This window comes from Clavelina lepadiformis, chromosome 3 (genome assembly GCF_947623445.1).
Source record: "Clavelina lepadiformis chromosome 3, kaClaLepa1.1, whole genome shotgun sequence".
Lineage (NCBI taxonomy): Eukaryota > Metazoa > Chordata > Ascidiacea > Aplousobranchia > Clavelinidae > Clavelina > Clavelina lepadiformis.
In genome coordinates, this window is record NC_135242.1 from 10,194,380 (window position 1) to 10,221,949 (window position 27,570).

At 34.5% G+C, this 27,570-nt stretch overlaps 1 protein-coding gene across 6 annotated transcripts in view; it reads right to left on the minus strand.

Moving 5' to 3' along the window:
* Positions 1–828: 828 nt before the first annotated feature.
* The window catches only part of LOC143448283 (angiopoietin-1-like), a 43,410-nt gene continuing 16,668 nt past the window's right edge, over positions 829–27,570 (minus strand). For 2 of the 6 annotated variants that reach the window (XM_076947941.1, XM_076947944.1), the window contains exons 5-14: positions 25,042–25,122; positions 22,398–22,487; positions 19,132–19,280; positions 12,952–13,132; positions 9,679–9,900; positions 5,720–5,852; positions 5,252–5,407; positions 4,125–4,312; positions 3,920–4,049; positions 829–1,267 (exon numbers count right to left, since the gene is read on the minus strand). In XM_076947941.1, coding sequence (XP_076804056.1) covers positions 972–1,267; positions 3,920–4,049; positions 4,125–4,312; positions 5,252–5,407; positions 5,720–5,852; positions 9,679–9,900; positions 12,952–13,132; positions 19,132–19,280; positions 22,398–22,487; positions 25,042–25,122 — 1,626 coding nt within the window. In that variant the 3' untranslated portion in view covers positions 829–971. Of the gene's footprint in view, positions 3,722–3,919; positions 4,050–4,124; positions 4,313–4,543; positions 4,663–5,251; positions 5,408–5,719; positions 5,853–9,678; positions 9,901–12,951; positions 13,133–19,131; positions 19,281–22,397; positions 22,488–25,041; positions 25,123–27,570 lie in introns of those variants that run through there. The other 4 variants (XR_013114450.1, XR_013114449.1, XM_076947942.1 and 1 more) reach the window with 4 other exon arrangements.

Genomic DNA, 27,570 nt, shown 5'->3' on the forward strand with positions numbered 1-27,570 from the left:
CGTTAATATTTCGATCCGTATTGAAGTTGCCTGGACAACTAGTAGTTTATTTTTCCAGTTTTCATTTAACTGCGATGCTGACGCCCATAGTTTACCGGTGAAGTTTGTTTAAACGATACTATTGAAAATCTAGAAGTTACTCGTATATTGATATATTCGAGATTGGATTAGTCTAGAAAAAGTTGTTGGAGTGTAGCCTATACACGAAAAAATCATTCAGAACCAGAACTGCAACAACCCAAAGCCAGGTAACAAACTTACCTCTGCTACAATGTTAACCTTGGTGGTTCGGTAGCGAAATGGTTGCAGCGCAGGGTTCCTACTCATCTGGCCGGCTTTTGATACCCAGTGTGGCGCCATTGTTGTAATACTCTTTGGAAGACGCATGAACGACACGTAAGCTGCTACTGTTCTTCCGATGAACAGTTTCAACTTTAGGCAGCGCAGGAAACGTCAATTGGAAGGTGCACAAAGGCTAGGGTTACTATGTAACAGGGGTTTAAGCGATGATGGCAAGTACATTTTCGACATCTATCACAACCCCAACAAACTATCGCTGCCTATGATGGCTTGGGTCGGCTTACAATTTCATCGCTTACGAACAGAATTCGATGCAAGTGTAGCGCGGAAGAGCAAACCGTGTCACACCTGGTTGCCACCTTCAAACCTCGTGTTCCTAACAAAAGAGTAGGCCTAGTACCCAGTGACGACTGGACTCTTGCCCGAAGATTTAGTACGGGTGGCTGAGGAAAATCGTTCACACGATAACTTTCTACTGAAACAGGTGGAAATAGGTTTATTCAACACAGATTGCGCTAAAGATGTTAATTCTGATCACATGTCATTTTATTTTAAACACTTCTTTCACGAGCTGTAAACACAAGTAAGGAAATAGGGCAAGAATTGAAGAACTGCAGCAAAAACAAGAAAAGCCTATTTGCTAATTAAGTTTTTTTTTGCTGTAACACCTATCAATAATTATTGTCAAAATCATTTTCGGAAAGATCCTTTTCTTCTCTTTTGTAATACTCATGATCAATGGAAATTCCTTGTAAAATCAGAAGTACATTCTGGAGCAACGCTTCACGTGGTAAAATCTGCATAGTAATTTTCTTTAGTGGGTAGTCTTCACCACGCCAGGACATCCATCGGAGTTCAGCTAGCGTGTCAGCTGTACCGGTATCTTCCAAGTTTAACGTTGCTATAGGATCGTTGAAATATGGCCCGTTAGGATTAGCATCTCCGCAGCTTTCGGAAAACCACCACCCTAAAAAAAGAACTGCTGACTCCTACTCAAACATATGGTAACTACAACTTCAGTAACCTAATATTTTATAAGCATTCCGGTGTAATGGTTCAAGAATTACAACCATGGGAGTTTATTATACTTTACGGATAAAGTAAAAATCAGAACTATTTACCGTATAATTTTTTAATCGTTTCAAAATCTAAACACATCTAAGTGTTCACAACTCGCAGGGAATGCTAAAAATTGCTGTAACAAGCATCTTCTTTCAAAATGTTTAAATATGGTACTGACTCGATTGTAATATAATCAGCGGCTTAAGAATTTTTTGTAGGCTACTATCATTTACGCAGCTTCGGGAAAATTCGCGCATGATGGGACAGCCGTACAGATTTTCAGATGATCGTCTCTTTCTTTCTTTCTTTCTTTCTTTCTTTCTCTGTTTAATCGATACATTTATTCGTCTGTTCAACAGTAAAACGTTGCAAAAATCAGTTCAAATTTTGCTTTAAAGTTAAAAAATTTTATTTCAAAGGGAATTTTTTTAAGATTACGGTTTAATTAAAACAATGTTTTATTATTAAGGATTTCTCCATACTGTCCCGTCGTGGTTTACCAAGATAAGACAAATGTGTCATTTTTATTTTGTAAATCGTTTAATAAACAACAAGAAAATTGATTAAAACTCATGCGCTATTTCAAACAATGCCATATCTAACATAGTCCGGAAAAAGGTTAGCCAAAGCGTACAGCGTTTTTCAGTGAGAGCAATTTTCCTAATAGTGTCCCATCATGGGCGACTTTCCATAACATTCAAGGGCAGTTCACATTTTTTTATCAAACCAAAATTTTATCTGTTTGTGACAATATCGTTGACAATAACAAACAGCCGTTTGATAGGATGGGTTCATGGTTACACGTTATCCTATACCCTGGTAAAAAACCCACGTGCACTTCCAATTTGTTGGAATCACGTGCTTATTTGTCATCAAATTTTCGAAAACGTATTTTTCGAGCATGTGCATAACGTATTGTGCAAAAGGTCAATAAGGAGGAGTATGGGTAAAAAAACTAGATTTCTCTGATTTCGTTAGGCTCGAACGCAGGGCTTTAAAATTCTGTTTAGACTAATCAGAAGGCAGCAACTATGGAAATTCCCCTAGCATTTGGCACGTTTTAAAGTTGCTGGTTACTTGGAAAACTTGAATAGAAATTGGCATGAAAAATTGGGAAACATATGTTCTTAGGCCCAAAAATCCACTTTTGACTTTAGCCCTATGTAACGGGATATAGAGATGTGTGATTTTTGCCATATTTCAGTACGAGACAGTGTCAGGCAAGTATAGTTCACATGCAAAATTTCAGAGATCCCAATGGAGCAATTTTCGAGTAATTGCATTTTTAATAATTTTACTACATATAAACTAAAACAAAGAAGTTGCAGTGGCTCCCAGGCCACTACAAAGTTAACCCTTTTTGGAAACCCATACGCCGCCTAAAGGTCGATGTATCGACATCACGTATACGCTATCACATTAAATAGTGATTACAATATACTTCCAGGCAAAACGAACTTCGTAATTAGCAAGAATTAACTTACCAAGGCACCCTCCTTAAAGGCAATAACGTCACCTTTCGCAATACGAAATACATGCGTTGATGAATAAAAACGAAGTCAACCGGTAATTACATTTGAGTAATATTTATCAAGCGACATGGAGGTAAACCTTGGCAATCCCAGCTCTAGATGCTGTATTAGTTAATTTAGCTGTCAGTAACCGGCCTGGTGCCAGGATTAATAACTGGCAAATTAACTTCTTTCGCAGCAGTAGGCTATATTCTATACTTACTTGTTGGACGGTTGTGTAGAAGTACTAATCTGCTTCCCCTGCCAGTACCCCTCACCGCTGACTAGCTTGTTAAGTGCAACAAGAGAGCCGCGTATGTAAGTCTCCCTTGCCAGCCATTGTCCAATGACTGGATGCCAGTCCACAGCCTCTGCACATCAAGCCCTATGCAATACCTCCTCGTGGTGGCAAGTGGTAACTGGGAGGAGGCTTCGTCCCCTGATGTGCAATGCTATGGCCAACCGGCGTGTGGACATGCTCTGGCATCCACAAACCAAGATGAGCCCTTAATTTTAAAAAACTCTATGACCTCAGGGAAAAAAATTTTACAGCTCTTATTCATGAAATTTCTTTGGAGCAGAATTTTTTCAAATCAGATAGCCTTTCTGACCCCCAACAACAGTTTAATAGCCTTTTACAACACACATGGAGATAGAGAAGCTTTGTTTTTCTAACAACGGAAACCCCATGGCCTGGCGGCATAACTTTGTAGAATAGAAGCAAGTAAAATAGTATGTCTACAGTGCCTGCTACACAAACCGTCCATCTCAAATTACTGTTATTTGCAACGTGATGGGCAATGTGCAGTCCTTTGCAATCTTTCTCGACAAATTTGCTCCTATAAGAGCTAAAAGAAACAGAGTGCAGTGAAACAAAGAACAAATAATAAATTAATGTCTGTCACGAAATACTTAGTGATGACGCAAACAAAGCCTATATGCTTTGTAGCATGTCCGTCCGCCACAGTACCCACTACAAATTAAAGTTATTCCGTATTTAACAAAATTTACAGGTTAAAGACAAATCTGGAAGCACTGACTTATACCTGCTTTATGTGTTGTAGTGCAATCTGTTTCTGTTGCAATGCCCATGCGTTTGTTTTGCTTTCGTACTTTAAATGAATGCCCGTCGTTTTCCACCATGGAATTACCAGCATCTCCACTATATCCCCTCACCTTCACATTGTTAATTTTAAAACATTTATTGCAATTGTGTATCGATTACTCCAACACTAGTTAATAAGGTCTGACCGTTAAAGTATAATCTTGCCCAGCAACTAGAAATTTGTTGTAAATTGCATAACGGTGATTTTCTCCCCAATCTTCAAGTACCACCATCAATGAATACATTCGTCTATGCGTGAGCCATTTTATTGTGTCCAAACCAAGCCAGTATTCACCATATACACTGCCAAAGCCATCTCTGTACTCTGGCCAGCCTAAAACAAATAGATTAATAAGTTTATTTTGCCAATTTCATCAATATAATGTGAAGTTAAGTAATTGTGTTGGTCGAATATTGCGTACTGGTCAAGCTAGAAAGTTTTCTGTTAGGGGTTTGAAGAATAAAAATCTGAATAGTCTGAGAGCCCAGCTAGGCTACCACTAAATGGTTTTGTCTTTTTAATGTGATATTCTTAAATATGTATAGCATAAAATCTTGTTAATACTTATGGGTGTTTCAAATGTCAACAGTCGATGGAATGGGGCTTCCTTGTTTGGTAGATCATTTTTGATACGGTTTGTGGGAAAACTTTGTGTATTGTATCGATTATTTTTTCTTCATTGTCTGTGGGAGAATGAAAAACAAAGTTCCAACCATTATAGCGGAACAAAATAACAACTCTGCCAACATACAATAAGCCATGTATGATGCAAAACGTAAAGTTAGAACAAGTTACTTCACTGTTATGAGTTATAAATATGTTAGGGACATTCTACAGGATGAAACATGTAAAAGTAGTATACTGCGGGGGTGAACGGTAGCCTATCTGGGCTCCTGGACTGCTATAAAGTTGTTAAACATGGAAAAATCTTGGTTTAGTATAAACAAAAACGTTAAATTTCATTAATACCACCACAATATCAGTATTATCAGCTCAGTAGCAGAGTGGTTACGGTGCTAGTTTCGCAATAAAGCGGCCCATGTTTATTGCAAGGCATTAACCTTGGGCATCAGTTAAAACCGATGGCAAAGAAAAAGTAGAAAAATCAGTGACGTGGCTTGCATGGGGCATTTCATTCAAACCATTGTTATTCTGCATTTCTTTATGAAAAATAGCTTAAATTAAAGCAATCCAATACAAAGCCCTGTTTTAGAGACAAATACCAATAAAACGTTTTAAAATTATATTTGAAAAGATAGTTTGAGCATTTACTTCTGTCAAAATCATGGGTGCCATCAGTTCTTCTCTGAATGATAGTCCATCCTCCAGTATCCGTCATATTACAGAAGACTCGAAAAGTGCTCATATCATGTATGAATGTGTATACTCCACTTTCAGTATGACCAGTCATCCATAGGTCATGACAATCTAATGAAAACAAAACTCAACAGTTTAAACATAAACACAGGGTAACTACACTAATGCAAGTATCAGGTGACATGCCTTGCACTACTTATTGTCTGACAAATTCAGGATAAAAAAGTGCTGCTATCAACTTGTTGCCCTAATTTAGTATTAAAAGATAAAAGCCTAAATAACGAAAAAAATATTGAAATCAATTTTACCAGAACTTAACTTTTTAATTTATCCTTTAAAAATGTTAAATTCTACTTCGTTTGTTTTACAGTTAATTTTTTTATTACAACCTACTTTGCACCACGGAACTGCTACATTGCATACCTTGATATTGAAGAGCAGGTCGCCTTATTTGACGAGCTAAATTAGTAACTATAGTCATTAGTTTCATCACGGTTTCATGTTGATATTCCAATTCAGTTTCCATTCTTTTCAAGTGTTCTTCTTGATCTTTGTTCTTAAGGGAAAAATATTACTCATGTTCTATAAGATGGTTTTCAATTGATGAAATTGTGTGTAGAGAGATTATATTTTTCATAGTAACTTCTTTTACATCTACACTCTGGGAAAAAGTTTAAGACCACCTTAGTAAAAAAGCTTTATTTTAGTGGACAAGCTTTTTATTCACGAAATAGTCAGTATTATTGAGTAATTATTTATATTTGTGTTTTTAAGTTACATACAATGGTATTTATAAAGATGTTGTTTCATGCAACTGGATTAATCCTCAGTAATTAAGCAATTTCACAGGCTAGAAAGATAATAGAAATATAATATATAAAAAAGATAACAAATAAAAATGGGCAAAAAAGCTTCAAAAAGTTAAAGGGTAGCAAGACTGCTGTCCGTAATGCTCTAATAATTTTTCAGAAACAAGGCAGGTAGTCAAAGAAAGAAAAGGCAGATCAGGTAGTCAAAGAAAGAAAAGCTATTTTTCTCACAGAATTAGTTAAATTTGGTTTTCGGGCTGGCTTATATAGGCTATAAGTCCATTGACAGTCTGTGTCTAACTGTTTTCCTATTACTTCTTGTCCCTCTTTCTATCAATTCAACTTGAATTTTCATAGCAGATGTCATAGGAGATCGAGTGACCATCTTCCTAATGAGATGGTCATCTCTGCTGGGAGTAATGCTTGGAAGACCTGATCTATATCCCAATCCTAAAAGTGCCTAGTTTGTCAAAAATTATTAGAGCATTATAGACTGCAGCCTTGATAACGAATTTTTTGTTTTGCAATGGTAGGCTTCTCACTAATTAGTTATTAAGAATTCGACAATTGAACTCAGATATTTCCCAAATTCACAGAACGGTAATGCAAAATGACAGATTTTCAGTAATTGGCTTGGAACATTACCACCACGTACTAGGAGAGCTCGTAAACGCAAAATATAAATTTCATAATAATCTCTTCTTTTTGTTTTCATATTTGTAGCATACCAACCTTGCCAGCTGGCCACCTAGCCCTGAATAAAAAAAATCTCTGAGCTGGCTAAGCACCAAGGCCATGGATGCGAAGGATTAATTAATTTGAGTATCAAACTACTGAAAAACCTCGCCACTTACAAAAATGGTGACTGCTGAACATTCTTAATTAAGTTTAAGAATCTAATTTACATCACCAGCATGTGTAGACTCAACCGTATTCGGTATAGTTAACATAGTCATCCACTATTACACCGATTGCTAAACTACCATATCTATTACTAAACCCATATGCAATTTTTGTTGCAGATTTTCACCTATAACAGTTCTCTAACGACATGTAATTTTAAGTTCTCTCCAGTCACACCAGTGCTCATTTCTGAACCACAATGTACCACATCGAGCAAGCTGTCACATGTCGAAGGACTGCGCCACAATGTTTCTGAATTTACCATTTTTATTTCATAATTTTTTGACAATTCTGCTAACTCAAAACGTTACTAGACTGATCGGTTGATGTCAAAAACATATCGTCAGAAAACATCAATTCCTAAGACCACGCTACACAAGTATAATTTAAGGTCACGCAAACTCAATAGTGTGGAAAATTGGATTAAGAAATAGAAAACTTCTTTGGATTGTTTTGAAAATCACTCCGACTGGTTCTGCCATTTAAGTTTCATAATCATGGCATTTTGAGCAGTAGTGCTAGAAGACTTGAAATACAGCTCCAATGAGATGACTTATGGCATGGGCTTCCTGGCGATAAGTTCCTTCCTTTAAGGAAGGGAATAAGCCTAAACACACATGTGCACCACAGTTTGCGCAAACGCAAGGAACTTGATGATGAAGGAACTCAAAATGACGCCAACAAACACGCATTCAAAGAAACGCACAACAATGCCAACCCAAGCTTGAAAACTTGCGACAAGTTTACATACATAATGACTGTTTCAAAACAGGGTTAATATGAAATTACATAGGTCCAATGAAAATACTTGAAATGACCAAACGATTACCATTTCAAAATACAAACTGCTTGAGGTCCCTAAACCAATCTTGCTAGACTGCTTTGCATGGCATTGCAGTTTCCTGGAACCACGTTTTAGGTGAACCAACATCAAATTCTGAAATCCCAAACTATTTCTAAGCAGGCAACAACAGAGTTGTCTAGACCAGGGCTTCTCAAACTTTTTTGTTCTACGACCCCATTTTAGAAATGATATTCTATATGACCCCTTGATGGGTGGCCCTAGCCTATACACGTTAACGACATCAAAACAAAAAATCACCCATCACAAATCTCAAGTGGTATTTTTGTCCATGGCAAAATCATACAAATGCACACAATCGACGATAGTAACTGTGCATTAATAAAAGAACCACATAACGGAAACAGTAAAGTGAATCAAAAAATAACAAAAAATTCAATCGATAAAAGTTGAATTCGTTTCACAACCCCAAAATTACATTCCGACTCATAGTTTGAGAAGCCCTTGTCTAGACCAACAGCATCAGCCAGTATAACTCGTTCAGGAGGTATGATCAAATCTCCTGAATGCGTGACATAGAAACACATAATTAGGCCAACGGACTGTTGACCTCAGGTGCACACACACACACAGTGCTTACGTTAAGACACCAAAGAACAAACGACACTTTATTTAACACCGAGGCCAGCTTATCATTTGACCGCGTGTGTTTATATTACCTGTACGTGGTTTAAACTATTCAGCATCATGCTTTGAATGATATTACAAAAACTATTAGTAAATATTTGGGATGTGCCGCAAGAAAAATTTCGCATGAACCGGAATATCAGGTAGGTCGACACGAACGAATCCTGAATCTATTCATATTAGAACCAAACAATAAAATTTCATCCAAAAGTTGTCAAGTCTTGCTTGTAACATGACATAATCGATAAACAAATCATTTTGTTTCAAAAAATGTTTAAAAAACGAAAAAGCAAAATCGTTAGGAAAATGACTTTCATTGTATGTGCTGCTAACTCTATTTTAGCTTTGTCGGGAAACTGGATCATCCTTTTTTTACCAAAATCAGTAAATCTATAAGTGATATTGTATTCGTGTTCGCCCAAATCTTCCACAAAAATGATACTCGGTTAATCTATCAGGTTTGGGTTCGTATCGGCGCATCCCCAGTAAATATCGAACATTAATTCGTTAGTAGTGTTTTTACCACACCTATTACACTTATATATAGCCATTAGATTTGTTCCTTTTCACATAGCGTCTACAAAAAGTGTCACTTATGTTTTCACTGTTGCATTTGGTTATAAAAAAATTACTGTCATTACAGAATTACAGCGCTCGCGTAGCTCTGGACTCCCAGAATTCCAATATGTTACGAAACTTTTTGAAGGAGGGGTCGTATGTAGCGGTACACATCTCGCTAATTTGTCATTATGGGTTTCGCACTCAAACTCAGATATTTCCCAAATTGACAGAACGATAATGCGAAACTCTAGATTTTTAGTAATTGGCTTGTGACACTAGCGCCACGTATTTGGACAACTGAACAACTCCTTTCTTTTGTTGGCTCACCCCTAGTATTCTTCTTCATTTTACTCAATCTATTGCAATTTGGGGGTATATGATTAAGCAATGCAACAAGCAAGACAAATTTATGAAGCTCAAAGTGTAAAGAAAAGCTTATGAAGACAAAGTTAATAAATGAAAAATAATAGTATAATGAAAGTTGTAAGATATCTCATATTAGATCATTTTTATGACAGGAATTTATGTAAAAAAAACATATAAACTAGGATTTAACGATAGTAACTTCTTGCACTCTTTTAAAAGTACTTTTATTCATTAAAAAAGTGATACTAACTGACTTTTAATTCCAGTGTCCTTATTGTGGTATTTTGCTTTTGAATGACTCTGCTTTGTTCTGAAACAATGGAAACATAATTTGCAGTGGTCATTGTCAAGTACCGAACATCATCTGATACTTTTTGCATTGACTTAGTGACATTGAACAGTTTTGTATTTTGGAAATCCAATACATGTGAAATTTGATCCCGCTCATATGTAGTTGCAACGTCATCATGGTTTAACTAAAAAAAAAATTTAAAATTAATGAAAATGTATACTTTTTATGCTACAAGTGACCATTTTGATCATAATACCGTACTGGATGGCCATTCATTGATCAATCCAGACAATGAAATGGTCACAATACCTGAAGCCACTATGACCATAGCCGGGTCAACATGGCTAAGCACAGAATGACTGAAAACAGTTTTTTTGCAGCTCAGCTACAAGTTTTATTCCTAGATCAACCTCAATCAGCAGTTATACGACAAAAAATAAAATAACTGTGTGTATTGATGTAAACTGTCATACAGCACACAGACTGAATGCAAAAATATGCAGTGTAAAAACAGACAACAAATAAACATACTTATACAGAACATTTCAGGACCGTACAACTGTAACGGAATTTTGCACCACTCCACTCAGATTTGCATGGTAAAGCTAAAGGTACTTCAAGCCGTGTGCTATTTTTTATCTCCGCCACTTATACTTAAAGTATTTTCACTCAGTAACATTATTTCCCACATAAGACTAAAAGTTACACTGCAATACAAATAAACATATAGATATGCATTTTCAAAGGGTTTTAGTATTTCACATTTTAGGTTAGGCCATGTATCGTGTTTACTACTTATATAAGTTTTAAAGCACTTCATTTTGCACCCGCCCGCGCTCTTTCACTTGCTGTACAAAAATCACCTGATTGTAATTATGTTTTAAGTCTCGGTTTGGTGTAGGGCCGGGAAATTGGCTGATTTTCTTTTGCCATTAGTTGGCTAATTGTGAAGTTACATTCTTAATTGCAAGCACTACTACTATTTATTCTTAAGAAATATGACGAAAAGTATTTTATTAGCAGCTTATGTCATGCTAAACTAAAACGTTTATCAGGAAAACAAAATATGCTAGCAGTAAAATAAGAACAGAGTAGAAAATTTCCGTGAGTCAATTGATAACACATAATTTTGCTCTACTTTCTTTCCTAAATATACATTTTTGGCTAATGGCTAACAAAACCTTTAGTCGCAAGAACTTTTAACTACTACTGACCATTAGCGGGCCAAACTTTACCAGCCCTAGTTTGGTGCACAACCAAGAAGGTTGTTGTTATGAAGTTCTTTGCCGGCCAATAAATTCAGTTTAGAGCTGATGTGACTGGCCGTTAGTGCTAGAAGACCTGGTTAGAATTTCAACATTACAAAACAACGATTATATAAAGCAGTGGTTCTCAACCTGTGGTACGCGAATTCATTTGAAGTGGTACGCAGTAAATCCATTTATTTTTAAGTCAAATTACAGTTTAAACGCATCATTAAGCTAATTTTTTCTAATGTAATAAATGTCTTCATCAAAATGCATAGTTAAGTATTTTATGCGTTTTGCTAACTGAGTGTCTTATTGGGGTTATAAACTGTGATTAATTATTGCTTGATTGATTATTCGCTAATCTGACTCCATAGATAGCGCGTTCATTTACCCCTGATAGTCAGTATAGCATCACAGTACCAAAACCAAACTGTCAATGTCTGAAACACTGTCAACATCATTTATTATTGGTTCTCAACGAAATGATTACTGTTTTCAGAGAACAGAATAGAGCTGTGTTCGGTAGACTGTAAAATCACGGACTGTAGTTACTAGACTGACAATATCAGAACTAACGTACTAAGCACTGTAGTACGAATCACGTAATTCGGAAGTAATCAAAACCGGGTCATGTATACTAAACACAGTCAAAATATAGTACAGTGCTTGTTGATAAACACACGAAATGGAACAGAAATAACATTATAATATCATCAGATCTGCACAAGAATTCCGTTGGAATAAGGGATAAATATGACAATTAGCACAGCGTCATTAATGTATGGAACTATTATCTTTCTGGATTCTATGCAAATTGCTCTTATGACATCATACCAAAACACCAAAAACAAAAAACTTCACTACCAGTATCTCACAAAGTGAAAAAAGAGACATACAGTATCATGCTTATGACGGTAGTGATATAAGTTAAAGCTAGTGAGATATGAAAGGAAATTATTTCAGTAGGCTAATATACAGAAACTGGGGAAATGAAAGGTTTTAATGTGGGACGCAAAATACTGTATTTCACTTTGTTTAGAAAGATGTGAAAATATAAATAGCTGTTCTGTTTTTTTATTTACTTTTGATATTTAATGAGGCAAGGTAAGCAATAAGTAACCAGTGTAGCATAACTGAGGGTAGATCAGTATCTACTTTAAATACTTTAATGTCAGTTTTACTTAGGTTTTTAGAATAGTATTTTCGCCAAGTTTATTCAAAATGTCAAAGCAAAAGCATAATCCTGAATATATAAAATATGGCTTTATTGGCATTGAGCACCGAGGAGAAAATCTGCCACAATGCGGAGTCTGCCTGAAAACTCTTTCGAGTGCGGCTATGAAGCCAAGTCTGCTTAAGCGCCATCTTGAATCAAACCACCCAGAAAAGAATGATAGATATGAGAGCTATTTCAAGCGAATTGGTGAGAATGTAAAGAAACAGCGCTTAGATCAGACAGGACGGAACTATTAAAAGATGGCAGGGATTGTCAAAGCATGCTATCAAGTTTCTCTTTTCGAGGCCCCTAACTTGTGGGCTCATACCATTGCTGAGATGCTAATCCTACAGGTAGCAAAAGTACTTGTCCAGTGCCTGATTGGTGAAAAAGATGAGGCAAAGTTGGATAGAGTGTCTCTTTCCAATGACACTATAATCTTGAAATTACTGGGCAGAATTATTTGCTAATCCGCCCCTGATAATAATCCTATATACATTTTGCGTAAAGTTGAGAATTTTGATAATTTATTGGTACACAAAAAGATCATAGAACCTCAAGGTGATACACTTTAAAAAAAGGCTGAGAACCACTGATATAAAGTGACTGGTCGCAACTTCTATTGTTATATTAAGCAGCTTGTATTATATTTGTATCATCATTATAGGATTAGCTAACTTTTCCAATTGAGTTAAGATTAGAAACATTATATATGACATAAGTTATACAATATGCAAAAGTTAAAAACAATGAGTACATGAAAAAACACCTTAGGCTGTGTTTTATGCGTCAAGTTTATGGACAGCTGCACACTAGTTTCCAATTGAGTGGTTCTTTCTTCACAATCTGAAACAGCATCCACAAGACTCTTTGTCAGGATATTATTAGCATCAACTTCTGTACCGTAGCGCTCTACTAGAGTTGTAAAATATTTGATTTCCTCGTCATGTCTGAGGACAACAAAAAAAATTTAAATAATACAATACAAGTCTAACTAATCAACACAATTATAACAAAATTAGACATATGAGATTAAATTACAGTGCAAAGACTTCCCTCAATTTCAGAAAAAGATTCTAAATTACCAAGACAAATGCAGTGCATTTAATAATTACATATAAATAAAGTTTCAACAAAACCTGTTATTGCCCTTTTAGAAGTTAAAACAGATAAGAATGACAGATAACACTAAAAGAAACCAATAAAAAGATTAAGTTTAAGTTTCGAAAATTAGTACCAGTTGGAGGTCTGAGACATTATTTTCTTGTCTTTCAATGTAATATCCCTAACTTTGTGCATGAGATTTGAGATCTCATAGCCGATTAGTTAAGGCACTTGCATGGAAATAGTTGAAAAAAGTATTTGCATGACTTAAACCCAGCGATGATTCCTCAGTGCTCAAGCCTCAAGCCCTGGTTATATTCCTTTGCACAGTTCAGAGCATGGCTATGCAGTAGTCATCTAAGGTCAGCGTTGTGCTTGGAATTCTTTTCTGCCTTTTATTTTGAATTGAAGTAGCCATTAGGAAACAGTAGGAACCAAGAGCTTCCATAAGAAAACTGAAATCGTTGAACACCAACCAAGGTCATTTGATGTCAGGTTTACGAAATTAGTAATTATGTTTTAAACAGCAGTTTTGCTATGAACTCATCGACTACAAATTCAGATAAGTTATTGTGAAGTACAATTAAATTGTGCCATTTCAATGCAAACGTGACATAACAACGCAAACTGCTTTTAGCTTGATAGTAGAAGTTGGATTTATGAATGGACAGTTTTTTCATTTTGTGCTTTTGTTAGCACAAAATCAAATACAAAGTTGACACAGTGTTGCAGTGGAAGAAATGTTTTAGTTGTTTTAATTGACAAAACCTTCTTGGAGAAAGGGTAAAATGTTTAACTAATTTCTGTTAACTTTTGTTGCTCCTGACGCACGCATACACATGCTTTTTTTTCGGTTGTATTCAAAAGTTAGATGAAAAGAAAAGGCCTGGGAGAATTTTCTTCCCATAGCAAGGCCCACCAGGGGTTATAACTTATTAGTAATCGACTGTTCAATGTCGAATACTTTGCATCTTGCTTCTCTTCTGCTTCAGTAAATACTTGATGTTCAAAGCCCGCTGTTAAAAGCTTTTCCGATTGGTCAATGAAGCTCTGACTGAGTACTGGAAAATTGCAAATACACTGCAAATGTTTATGCCAAATCAAAGAGAAAAACCAGACCATTAAATAATTTCAAAAAGTAGGGTGTTCGAGTAGTATTAAAAACCAGACAGATAATTCTTGTTAACCAAGTACCTATTTTGACTTTGGTATGCGAATACATAATTCTCTCATCACATGGAGATTCACATTGGTAAAAAACGTTACAAATGTTATGCTGATGATACCACTCTGATTGCACCCACTGAAGGAAACCATTAACAGCTGCTTAAAAGAGTAAAAACAGGTAATGAAAAGCTGGTTTGACCATGAACACACATAAAACTAAAAATATAAGATTGCTCACTACTAAAAACGGTTCATGTTGATGGTAATCCAATGAAGTCATTGAATCAATTATATTCCTTGGATTTCAATTATATCAAGATGGAAGATATGTAAAGAAAATAAATCGGCATATATCCCAGAGCAAACAAACAAAAACAATTAAAGTATGAGTACTGAAGTTTTGACATTTTTTGTTACTTTATATACGGTTGTGAAAGTTGGTACTTAATGAAAAGTAAAACAAGCCACGTAAATGTATTTGAAATTTAAAATGGTTTGGTGACAACTTCTCATAACACTATGGACTGTTGATAATTTAATAGGATAATAACGGACTGTGGATAATAACGGACAAAATTTATGTTTTGAATGAAATCCAACCTGCATCTTCATTAGAATTTAAAAGTAACAAATTAAGACTGTCACACTTGACTGAGAAGAGAGAGCTCCAGCAACAGCTACAGCTAGAAAAACATAATGCTGGTAGAGATAGCTGGAAGCAGTTGAAAAAATCATTTACGAAAAAGATGGAAAGAAGAAACAACAGTTATTCATCAGGTCACCCAGAGACAGCTTTAACTTGAAGAGAAATTACATGATATGAATATCTCCTCAAGCACAATAACCTCAACAATTTTTAGATATTTCTACTAAGGATTCTCAACCTTTTAAAAGTTTGAAGATTTATTTGTTGATGGTTTTTACAAGAATTTTCTATAACAAAGTTGGCTTTATGATCAATTATCGGAATGATTATTTTTCATGTGATTTTGGAAATTTTGAAGCATAAGGTTGTTATACAACGTGTGACTACCTGAACATGACAGCTAACAAACTCTCAAAATCTTTTGAGAATATGCATGGCATTTAAGAGTTTTTCTCTTTGATACTTCGTTTTGAAATTTGGTGATAAAATGTGGAAACCTTAGAACAGGGGCGGGCAACTTTTTCGGTCGGCGGGCCTGATATGAGAAAATAAAGTACTTGGCGGGCCGGATTCCTGAATCGATACATTAGTCGTGTATTTATCCACCTATGCAAGGAATAAATCGTATTTAATGTAAACTTTAAGTTTTAAGCATAGAGACCAAAAACAGTATTTAATGAATTTATTAACGAATAATGTACTTCATTAGCTGCTGAAGTCAAAACTGAACTGCTAAACTGAACTGCTGAACTGTCTGCGGGCCGTATGTTGCCCACCCCTGCCTTAGAACAATATCCTTCCCCAACATAACATTTGAGGGAGGACTCAATCTGGTCACATTCTAAAAAGATATGAGTTGCAGTACAGGGCATACTTGACGACCTTAAAAGGAAATCTTGCAGTAGCAACATTTTAAAAAAAGGTGTGAATTTTGCCCAATTTTTGCAGAGCTGTTTGCAGATCATAAGACAGTAATGTTGTGCATTATCTACGCTAAATTATGACCAGTATAACAGCTATCTATGGGGTACTACTGCATGATAGAAAAGTTTGACAGAAAATAATTCTCCTTCCTAAGCTTCAACTGTTCATTACGTAACGCTTATCTCACCTTACATCATAACTCATGTGCAACATTTAAATGATATCTGTAAGGCCAGTACAGATCAGAAAGCTGCAGATTGTGTAAAAGAATACCCACGTTTTATCAGGGCTAGTTGAGAAAAACTGCTCTACTTAACTGTTTTGGACTTCAAACCAAACTACTATGAAATTTCAATGATTGGTACAAAACTAGTCAATGACTTTGCAACTACACAACTGAAATTTCATATTTTTATTGATGTATTCTTTCTTGTATGACAAATTAAGGGTTGTGTATACTGTACCTCGATGCTATGAATCTTATCTCAAGGCGTGTTTATTGCTGGTTAGTTTTTATTCTATACACAATGCGCATAACGTCAGAGAAACACAAGCTATGTATTAGCTAGTTGTTTCATAAGTTCCTGGACAAGGGCTAGATGTCAGACATGAAAGGCGTGACCATTACAACACTACATGAAGAGGTGGGTAGTCGGTACTTTGAAAGCACCATCGGTAACGGTGCTGGCACTTGGCAAAAAATGTACCGACGGATCCAGTATTTGGTGCTGTTTTAAAAAGTTAGTTTGGTTAGAGTTACAGTACCGGGTTAGAGTACCGGGACTGACGGAAATTTCTTGGTAAAAGTAGTTCGGTACTTTTTTTCAAAAGTACCGCGGTCCTGCCAACCTATGACTATATGTTTCATTCAACCTCTCAGAATACAAAGTGTGTAAAAAGCAACAATTATGTTGATTTTAAATACCACGTTTTGATGGAGCGTTTATAGCAAAAATGCGTTTTTCATGAATGCCCGGGGGGTAAATCATGTGTTATAATTACAAAACAATTGAAAATTTCAGCGTTGGTCAGCCAACCATCTAAGAAAAAATCAAGCCAGTTTTCTTTTATTAGCATGTGCTAATGAATGGGTAAAAGTGACAAAACTAAAAAAAATAAAAATAAAAATTATGCTCGAAAATAATTAAGGTAATAATTGTCGGTGACAACTAGCACAACCAGGCATCCCACAATTGGTTAAACCCAGAAAACATAAGTTAAAAAAGCCAAGCTAAGCAGACGAGCTGTTAGTGTGGTCACGTATCAGATGGTTGAAAATCACCTTAACACTGGCCATCAGAGGATGGAAAAAGAATACGCACCATATTATAATGTTATGTATTTAAAAATATTTAGTAATAATAGCCAAAGTTTGTCAAGCAAAAATGTACACAAATGATGATCTTTGGAAAATGTGATTACATTGCTGCTCGTTGCAAGACGGAAGAACCTTCTTTTGTAAGTACATCGACAATGATGTACCGAGTATGCATGTTGCTGGTTATATTTGATCAAAAAAAGTTCTCCAGATGGTCGCACTTCAACCGATTTACTCACAAAAAAGCTTATATTTTAAAATATGAGTAAATTAGTTCAAAGTATTGTATGGTTCAAGAAAATAATTTACAATGATAAGTAAAACTGTTCACGTCACATGCAATGGATGAATTAGGTGGAATTTATAATCCAAGGTTTTGTATTCAACTTTATTTTTGAAAAAGGGAGCAATACATGTAAGACACATAACAAAATGTATGGAAGATAATTGACAACATTGAATTAAATCAAGCTCAATGAAAGTGACAATTATAAAATAAGACAAATCTTTTGTTTATAATTAAGCGAGACTTGCAGAATAGCATTGTTCTGATCTGGTGTTGGTAGGAAATGGGTCAAAATGCAATGCAATATAGCTTGACATGTAACACAGACACACCACACTGATGAAACAATGAAACGAAGATTTCATGCTTTGGCTTCCATAGAACGCACAGATAAAAAACCATTATGTCAAGCAAAAATCAACAAACTTCCGCAATCATATAGACCAGTGTTTCCCAAACGTTTTCCAATAGCGCCACCATGGACAACTTATTGACTATCAAACGCCCATTTAACAAAAAAGTAAAAACCAATTCATTATCCATTCAAGAAGCGGGAAAAAAAAGCATGTGAACGCTTGCAAAACCAGCACTAAAATTAGCCTGAAACTTTTACAAATACTCGATGTACAATAGGTAAATTTCAACAATTAAAATATTTCTGACTCGGCAAGACATTCCTCTTTGTAATTTGAACTGTGTAATCGCTTTTCTTTTAACTACATCAACAAGCGAATAAATTGAACATTTACAAGCCTAACTCATGCCATCAAAACTAGATAGCAGGCATCATTGCAACATTGATCATTCTAGTCAAACAAAGCTTTTGTTACGCCATACAAACCAGTCTGACCGAACATTTGCTGTTCAAAAATGAATCACTTTGTGGAAGACCGTTGCCAACAAGAATTACCAGATTATCTGTCACAGAGCTCCTACAGTCATCATCTTTATGCATAGTATTATTTTTGAAGCAAAATAGGACAAAAGTCGCTTCGTCACCCTGTTCTTGTAACTGCCCCGATTTACTCTCAATGCCCATCCAATTTGTGACCAGCACCGCTTTCATGGTCACAAACGCCGCCAGGGGGCGTTTGGGTACCGCTGACATATACCTAAGTGCAAGAATATGTGCCAAAATTCAAAAATCCTTTTCAAAAAGTCACAAGCTATTTATAGGTGTGTTCTAGTTTTACTTGAGACCATAGTAATTGCAGAGGAATCCAAAAAGCCCTAACTTAGGTAAACATAGGGTTAAGTCTCTGAACATGTTTAAATTTTTAATTTGTTCAGTCAAACTTTTAATAATGGAAATAAATTGAAACTCTAAAGTAAACCATTCATACAAATGCAAAGTTCATCTCCAAATAGCTTTGTATTAACTCGGTAAACTATTTAGATGTTAATGTAGTACTTCTAAGAACAACCATAATATTTGATTACCAGGGATCAATAAAATGTTCGAGCTTGTGTCATAGCAACAAAAAATTTTTAAGAAGGTTCTCACAGGTTTATATTGTCTTGGATGTTAGTGATGATCGGATCATTTTTAAGCAATGAAGTATTGTGTTCATGTGCAAACCTCCTCGAGCTTTCCCCAGATTGCTGTATCTCATAGTTAGTATTGATGCTACTAAGCTCCCTTTCCACGGTTTTCTAAAGAAATGTTTTAAAAATAATAAGGAAATTTAACGTAGTGAAATACTCAATGCTACTAAACTAAATATACTAACACCACTTTAATAATGTACTGTATTTGGAAAACACACGGCTGAGAATAACTTTGGAAAACTATTCAAGTTTACAGGATGACAAATAGCAAATCCCAACTGAAATCTTTAAAACCTTGAAGTTTTTTGTTGAAGTATATTTTGTTGTTAGTGATTTAGACCTGCAGCGTACAAATTTATTTTGTTGTTAGTTTGAAATTGAAGATATTCAAAATTATAATTATGTTTTTAATACCAGTTTTCACACTGAATCAGGTACTAATACTTTTAATTAATAAATAGTAACAAAATAAGTTACGGTAGATCAATCCAGGCCCTGGAGGTAGCTACAGCAAACATTATGTTGCTATAGACGTTACTGTTCAACTTACAACAAGTCTTGCAATTGCATCTTTGACATACAGTCCAGTAAATCAAAGAATAACAGCTAAAAATTGTATGGCGATACCACATTGCAATTAGCAATACTTTGTTCTGTACAATGTTGGATTGAACTGCTTACTTTTTCATTAACTATGGCAAGAAAAAATTATGGTGCTCAGCATAGTATAACAACAGATGAATAGCATGCTCCTAATCAAGTAATGAACAGGAAACACTGCTTAGCCTAAGTGACTTAAAATATGCAACATGTTCAGCAATTAATTATATTAGTGCTATGAAGATGTTAAGTATGTATGGCTCCCAAGTCCAGAAAATGGTACTGTGAAAATGGATGTATCTAACATTAATTATTATAATACCCTAATATAAAATAACCATATAACCTATAATAGCCATACTAACATAACATTAATTATTATAAAAATTAATTAAATTATAGTAATAATGCACAAAATACCTACAGGTATGCACAAAGCAACAAATATTAAAATAAAAAATTGTATAAAAAAATATTTAGGGGTATGCTTGTAGACAAGGTTAGATTATCCAGATAACAAATAACTGGTTAACCAAACAAACTTTGGTTAAGTGATATGTAGTTAGTACGCCAGTACCCCTAACTGGATGAAAGGCATTATAGGAATGTTTATGAAAATTATAATTTTTTACCTTGTCACTGTGAATACCAGTGTGCGATAAAAATCAGAACATTGTCAACAACTAACTTCAGTTTTGTTGTAATGCATAGGCAGGTTTTGGCTTATTTTGGTTTCATCTAGTAATGTAGTTACTTGCCATCACAGCAAGTATTATTCGTTTATTGCTTGGTTTATCAAAGAGTTCTTGACAGAAAAGATTTATATGATACCCTTCCTATATACTTATTAAAACATCATATTGTCCACATTTATAATAATTAGTTCATCTTTATGGAAGACCATTGGTTTATTTGCAAATGAATTTATTTTGGTTTTGTTAAAAAAAGTATAGTATGACCGAAAGCTGAAAAGAAATTATTCAATAAGGAAGTGATTATAACAATGTTTTGCTGCAATGAAGCCTTTCATCGTTAAGGATGCACAGATAATTAACTTGGAAAAAAAAGAATTACAGTTGATCAGTTATTAAAAAAAGGACCAGAATCAGGGCCTTTGGTTAACCAAATGATGCATTGTTGCAGGTGGTAGTTAATTATGATTTTAAGATAAAAAAACATGACTCTACATCTCTATAAAATAGTTCTTCGATAATGAGGTGATGACACCAGAACAACTCCGGCATACACAGATTAACCGTTAAAGAACAAAAAATTGATGAACTTTCGGCTCTTCCTAGCACAGTGGTTCTTATATTTGTTGGAAATACTAAGCCCAGCAAGGATTGTCTGCATTCACCAAACCTTTCATTAAAATTAAAAAACATACCATATATCAGACATGGGCAAAGTTTTGAGTCAAAAGCAAGCTGATGGGCTGCAATCAATCTATGATCCAATAAACACTACCTATTCTAGGCAATACAGCATGAATGACTGTCAAAAGCCAATTTATCATTAGGCGGCGTCAAGCAAATGTCACCTATGATGTAAAACAAACCTTCAAACCAACAAGTTTTGATCATATTTTTTATATTATAGTCTGTGACGTAGTCAATATGTCTATGTACTCAATCACCCACTATATGAGCAATTGAGTATAAAGGTTCTTTGATGTCTGTCTCGTGATTTGGGCATTAAATATTCTGGGATCAACTAAGATTTATTACTGCTAGTGGGACATTACTGAAATATCACAGTTTTACGAAATATAAACATCAACGGACATTGGACAGCTCATAGGCACTATGATTTTTGCACGGGATGATGATGGCTAGCAACCTACTGTTATCAATGCAAAACAAATTTGAACCAAAGTTTAAGGGTGATTATTTATTTACTTTCTAAGTTAAAGTGGTTAATTGTCATCTTTTTAGATCAGGCTGTTTGAAGTGAGTGATCACCAGCAGTCATCTGGATGATTTGGGGCGAGCAATTAATCCGCTCTCCTTGAGCGCGAGATAGGCAGTTTGTTACGCCTTGAATATGTTGATAGCTAAATATTCAGAAAACTTCACAATGAACGCACTTTTGTTTATTTTTCAATTTGCAGCCTATTTTCTGCACTATGAGATTTTTCAGCAGTCCTGGCCTTTTAAATATGTTTTTACAGATTACTATAAAAATGAAAAATACTAGAACGTTTTTCGATCTTTTTCAGACATATTAAAAATTACAACATGTTTCTATAAACTCAATAAAATTTGTGTGTGTGATTTAAGGGTTCTTATTCCAGAAAAGCTGCACTTTGTAGTGTTTTAAATTATTGCTTTGCTGGTTAAAAGTTTTCTGCAAGGGTCATCTTCAAACTTTTTACGGAAATTTTTTAAGCTAATTTAGAGATGTTTCTATAATTACAAACAATATGAAAGACTTCTCAAAAGTTCAGAGATGTTTTACATAGTTTTAAAACATTCATACTAGCTCTCTGTTTTATATTAAGTGTTATGATGTAAACTATGCAGATGGAAAGCTGTCATTACATAAAATTCAGAACTTAGCACACTCTACTTGTTGCTTAAACTGAAACTATGTATATCTATAATTTTATGCAATATACTTTACCTTAAATTGATGAAATTCTGTTTTATGAGTAAGAAAGTTTTTGTGTATGTTGGCGACATCATCACAAGCATCACAATCCAATAAACTCACCTATAATTAGAGAAAACACATTAGGGTATAGTTAATAGTACATTACATGCTACTGAAACACAAGTATTTTTTATCTTTTTATACCTATAGTCATTGGTGCCGAAAGTGGGGGAGCGGAATTGCGCCACATCCTTAATTTTAAGAGGGAAAGGTGCGGCACCCTTGCCAAAACGAACGTTATGCCTAAAGATAAAATGAACAGGACAGGATGTCTTTCTATATTCCCCATTTAAGGAAATTAAGGCCCTTTTCACTAAGTAGTTATCTGATGTCACACTTATAACATCTCTTTTATTTGTATGCATGACCTCAAAGTTTTATATTTACTTTGTTTTTTAAACAATACATCGGCAGGAATGAAGTTAATTTTTTCCCACATAATAGATTTGGTTGTCTATATGACAACTAGACTATCTGTTCTCATATATCACAGCATTTTTGTTTTCCTTTGTTTTTGCGTCTGGACAATATAAAAGCTTGACAAAAGGTGTCATTATTAGTTGTAACAGCAAAATTGCGGATCACACATTTAAAATGAAACCAAAATTACCAAAGTATACCTGTGTTAAACTAATGTTTTGAAAATTTCGTATTTCGAAAACAAGTGTTAAGCGTGATTAGTGTACCCATCAATGTTAATAATACCCCAGAATATTAAGAAGTTTATTAATTAAGATGTATTAAGAATAATGTATTAAGATGTATAATGTAATAAGAGGTAATATAATATAATGTAATAAGATGTATTAAGAATAATATTAGGGAATAGGTGAGTGGGCAGCAACACATGGATCATTGGGAGAAAAAGAGGCAAATGCTCAAAAAAGGTTGAGAAGCGCTGTTCTAATAAAATATAACCGAAAAACAAAATTTCCATAAACAAAACTAGGAATTAACATTGTTACACATTGATGTAAGGCCAGTTACTGTACGATAAAAGTAACGTAGATATTTTAGTGAAATAGAAGTATATACAGTATATTGAAAGGTAATCCAGTGTAAGTAAATTTAAATCAACTATTAAAATATACTTTGCAATAAAACACCTTATCATTATTTCTGTAATAAAATTAATATTAAAATCCAGAAGTAGCTACAGTAGTACGTAATTTTGCATTTCATACAATAAAATTTTTCAAGTCATGCGAATTTAAAATAATAACGCAAAAATGCAAGATCAATTGGAAAAATTTCATTGAACTTAGACAGAACAAAACTTGTTGTTAATTAAAATAAGCTGTATTTGATTTATTAATGTCAGAAGCACCTTTTTTATAATTCTATCCTCATTCATTAATTTTAAATTTATTGTTTATTTTTGTTGGTGAATAATACAAATAAAAAAAAAATTTGATGGAAAGAATGTAAGGCTTCTCAGAAATTTGACTTATGATAGTGTGATTCATAAATATGAGGACGACAACAAAACAAAAATGAAAGTGTAATTTTCTTAGAAAAGCAATTTTTACAACATACAAAACTATCTTAATTTGTCCCAAAAAATCTCACTTTTACAATTTTTTCTGTTGGAATACAGGTTAATCCTGTCTTTTTCAAAGTTATTTTGTCAGTTTTTACACAAAAAATTTTCCTGTGAAACTTTAGTGCTTTCAGATGAGATTTGGTTAAAAAAATTTAATAAAGTTAGACTGTTTTAACTAACATTCCAGATGACAAAAAATTCAAAAATGGCATTTTTAGTGCCAGTAAAGAGAAAGTGTGACAACATGCAATAACCAAAATGTTTAACAACTGCAACCTGCGCAAAGGCCTGCGGTTTTAAGTTGTGCTAAGACTTTCCACAGTCCAAATATAAAGATTGTTGTAACATATCATACCAACATGTATACGAATTAAAATCAAACTACCGAAAAAACATTAATAAATGTATCTATTTTTTATCAGTTTTAGTCTTGATATACCAATCAAGTTCAAGTTCTTGATAAATTTCACAAAGTTTCTTTACAGATTAATCTGAAGTAACTTAAAAAACGTTATAAAGAATGTATGTCATACAGTTCTCATAAAGAAAAACATCTGCGAAACATGGTAAGTTTTCAATTAATAATGATAAGCTTTGGAATCAGCACACATTGTTCAGCTTACCAAGGAATTGTATAATGATCAGGTAGCAGCTGTAAGATGTAAAAACCGATTACTTCGACGTAGAAAAGGGTGTAAGAAAACATTTTATTCTTCCTCTATATCGTTTAAATATCCATTCAGAATAAATAATGTTGAAATGTGAGTTAGAAGAGACATCAATTGATATTTAAGTGGGTGGAAGTACAGTTAGAAATTTAAGATATGCAGACGATAATATATTGTTGCATGTGGCGGGATTCAACCAGAGGTGGCTTATACGTGAGACTTATGATATTGTACTATTTTGCAACTTGCACTAAACTGAAGTCATAGCGGTAAAACATATGATACAAACTTTTTGTACATCACAGACATTGTCTATGTGTAGAACCTTAATGCTTGACAAAATAAAAAGAAAAAATTTATACAGCCAGCACTTTTTTTTCGTAATAAAAGTAGTTATATTTACCCTGTTGGAGGCTGAAAGTTGATAAGCCAAGTTCAAATTTGAACCAATATCCACTTGTTCATCAAGTCTATCTACAGCTGCCTAAAATAGTACAGCATAAACTGAAAACATATAAGAGTAAAAAAAGTTAAAGTTTCTCCAGTATACTAACTGACAATCGGTACTTTGATTTAAGGCTGTGATGACTAACATTCATGTAACATCAGTTTTATTTAACTAAAAGTAGCTATAATAAACATAAAGGTTCATAAATAAACAAATAGGCACAGAACCAAAAAAGTTTGTAAAATATTTTTTCAATGGTTAGTTGACTATCTTCTTCTTCCGGAGTGTGCTCTCCAGTGGGCGCTAAATCTCGTGTTGACAATGATGCTTAACGTCCGTTCAGCTATTTCGCTACTGCGTAGTTTGGATTTGCCTTGACCATTTTGTTACAATAATATCTTTACAAAGGTTAACTTGTTTATGGACTTTCCCCTCACTTTACGTGCTTTACTAATGTGAAAAATCACTGACTTTTTCCTTATGGATGTGATTTTTGTGAATTATTACGGTATGATTATTAAACTGCGGTAACATGTTTGAAGTAGAAGTTGACATCCGGCATGCAATAAGATGCTGACACGTGTTTGACACCCTTGTGGTAGCTGAACATTTTAATTAACTGGGCCACAAAATTGAAGACTTACATACGCATAACATTATTAAGATAACTGATTTCCTACAAGCGCCTTGACCACAGAATCAAGCAACAACATACTACTCATCTCTTCAATTGCATTAACGACGGTCTTAACAGAAATACCGGGTTTTGTGAGACTTTATAAAAAATTATTTTTGTGCTTTTAATAAGATTTTATCCAGGTACTAACTGGCTATATGTAGCAACATTTAATTTCATTAGCAATCTCTTCATAAACTGTTACTTCACGAAGTACTTTGTAATTGCTTGGATGTATGTAGATATAATGTCACTATTGTGTTTGCTGCTTCATGGAGAGAAACAAAAACCCTACAATTAGTTGATTAGAAAGTTGACCATTGCTGAGGAAGAAAACCATATGCAGCAAGATTCCAAATCATATAACATAGTAGTGAAGTAACACACAGATTTTAAGTACCCCTCGTACAGTTTGCAAGCTTTCCAGTCTTTCTAATATCTCACCAGACTACGGCGATTTTAGTGATGAAATGTAATAATTTATAAATTGGCATGTTAATTACGAAATTTGTGTTGCTTCCTAGCTGGAAAGAGTGTCCTTTAAAATACTCGCATTATGTGTTTCGCAGCTGTGTCAGTTGTTGATAAATATAGCACTTGAAATATATAAAAAGGTTATAACAATGAAGTGTGTGTTGAAGTATTTTTCAAGTGATGTGGCGGTTAGAATCGCATTTTAGCTGACAAAAGTATTGATTTCTGGATTCTGGTCTGTTGCATATTTTTTTATGACGTAGAATTCTGTGATTTCAATGGTTAAAGCAAAAGGATAGAATGCACAGTTTTGGTGGAATTAAGGCTTTTTTCTGAGATACCTGGCTTTCGGCTAAAGATATGATTTAGGATGAATCTTACCATTGTATAAAGTTGAACTTGTGGCGAAGAAAACCGAGGGCACTAAAATCAACACTCGGAGTCAATTAAGAACTAACATTTGGAGTCTTAAGGAACTATAACTCAATTGGGTCTTAAGGAACTATAGCCCAATTGGGTCTTAAGGAGCTATAGGCCAACTGGGTCTTAAGGAACTATAGCTCAATTGGGTCTTAAGGAACTATAGCCCAATTGGGTCTAAGGTAGAACCCCTATCCAAATTTATTGCCCAACTTTTTGTCATAAGAAAAAATACACATAGCAGCAAACCCTGACCCAATAATTCATTTAAATAATGTGTAACTGTGCATTAACAATTGATTCTATATATGTAATGTTTGAAAGGTTATGCAATATCCCACCGATTGTTGAACTGATTATAACACACGCTGGAGCAACTGGCATCTACAGGTGATTAAACATGGTGCTGCGAGCAGGGTTTTAACATTGCTTGTTGCTTATAGGCATCTCCAAGCATCTCCAGGGCAGCCACATATGCTAGCTCATTTGCAGCAGAAAGCCAAAATGACATTCACCTGGGAGACTTAACAGATGTCCTTCTTTCTAAACTACAAGTGACATCAATGGGAGATTGATTAATCATATTTTGTCATGAACACTCTTGTGCTATTTAGGTCAGCGTCTCACGATCAAGATCAACCTCCCCTCAGTCGCAACTGCTAAAAGCTCTAGTTGCCACGTCTAAACAACCTCAGATCAGTACATCAGTAACTAAGCAACAATATCATCGTTTTCTTAAGGACTGGAAATCCTTCAACCTAATGCATGGTATAAAATCATTTTCAATCCCTAACATTTTGTATTCCTAAGGCGATAAAACTGTCCGAGATACTACCATTAACATTCTAGCAGAATATTTATCAGAACAGAAACAGATTTAGTACGTCACATAAAAAATACTGTTACCCAGAAGT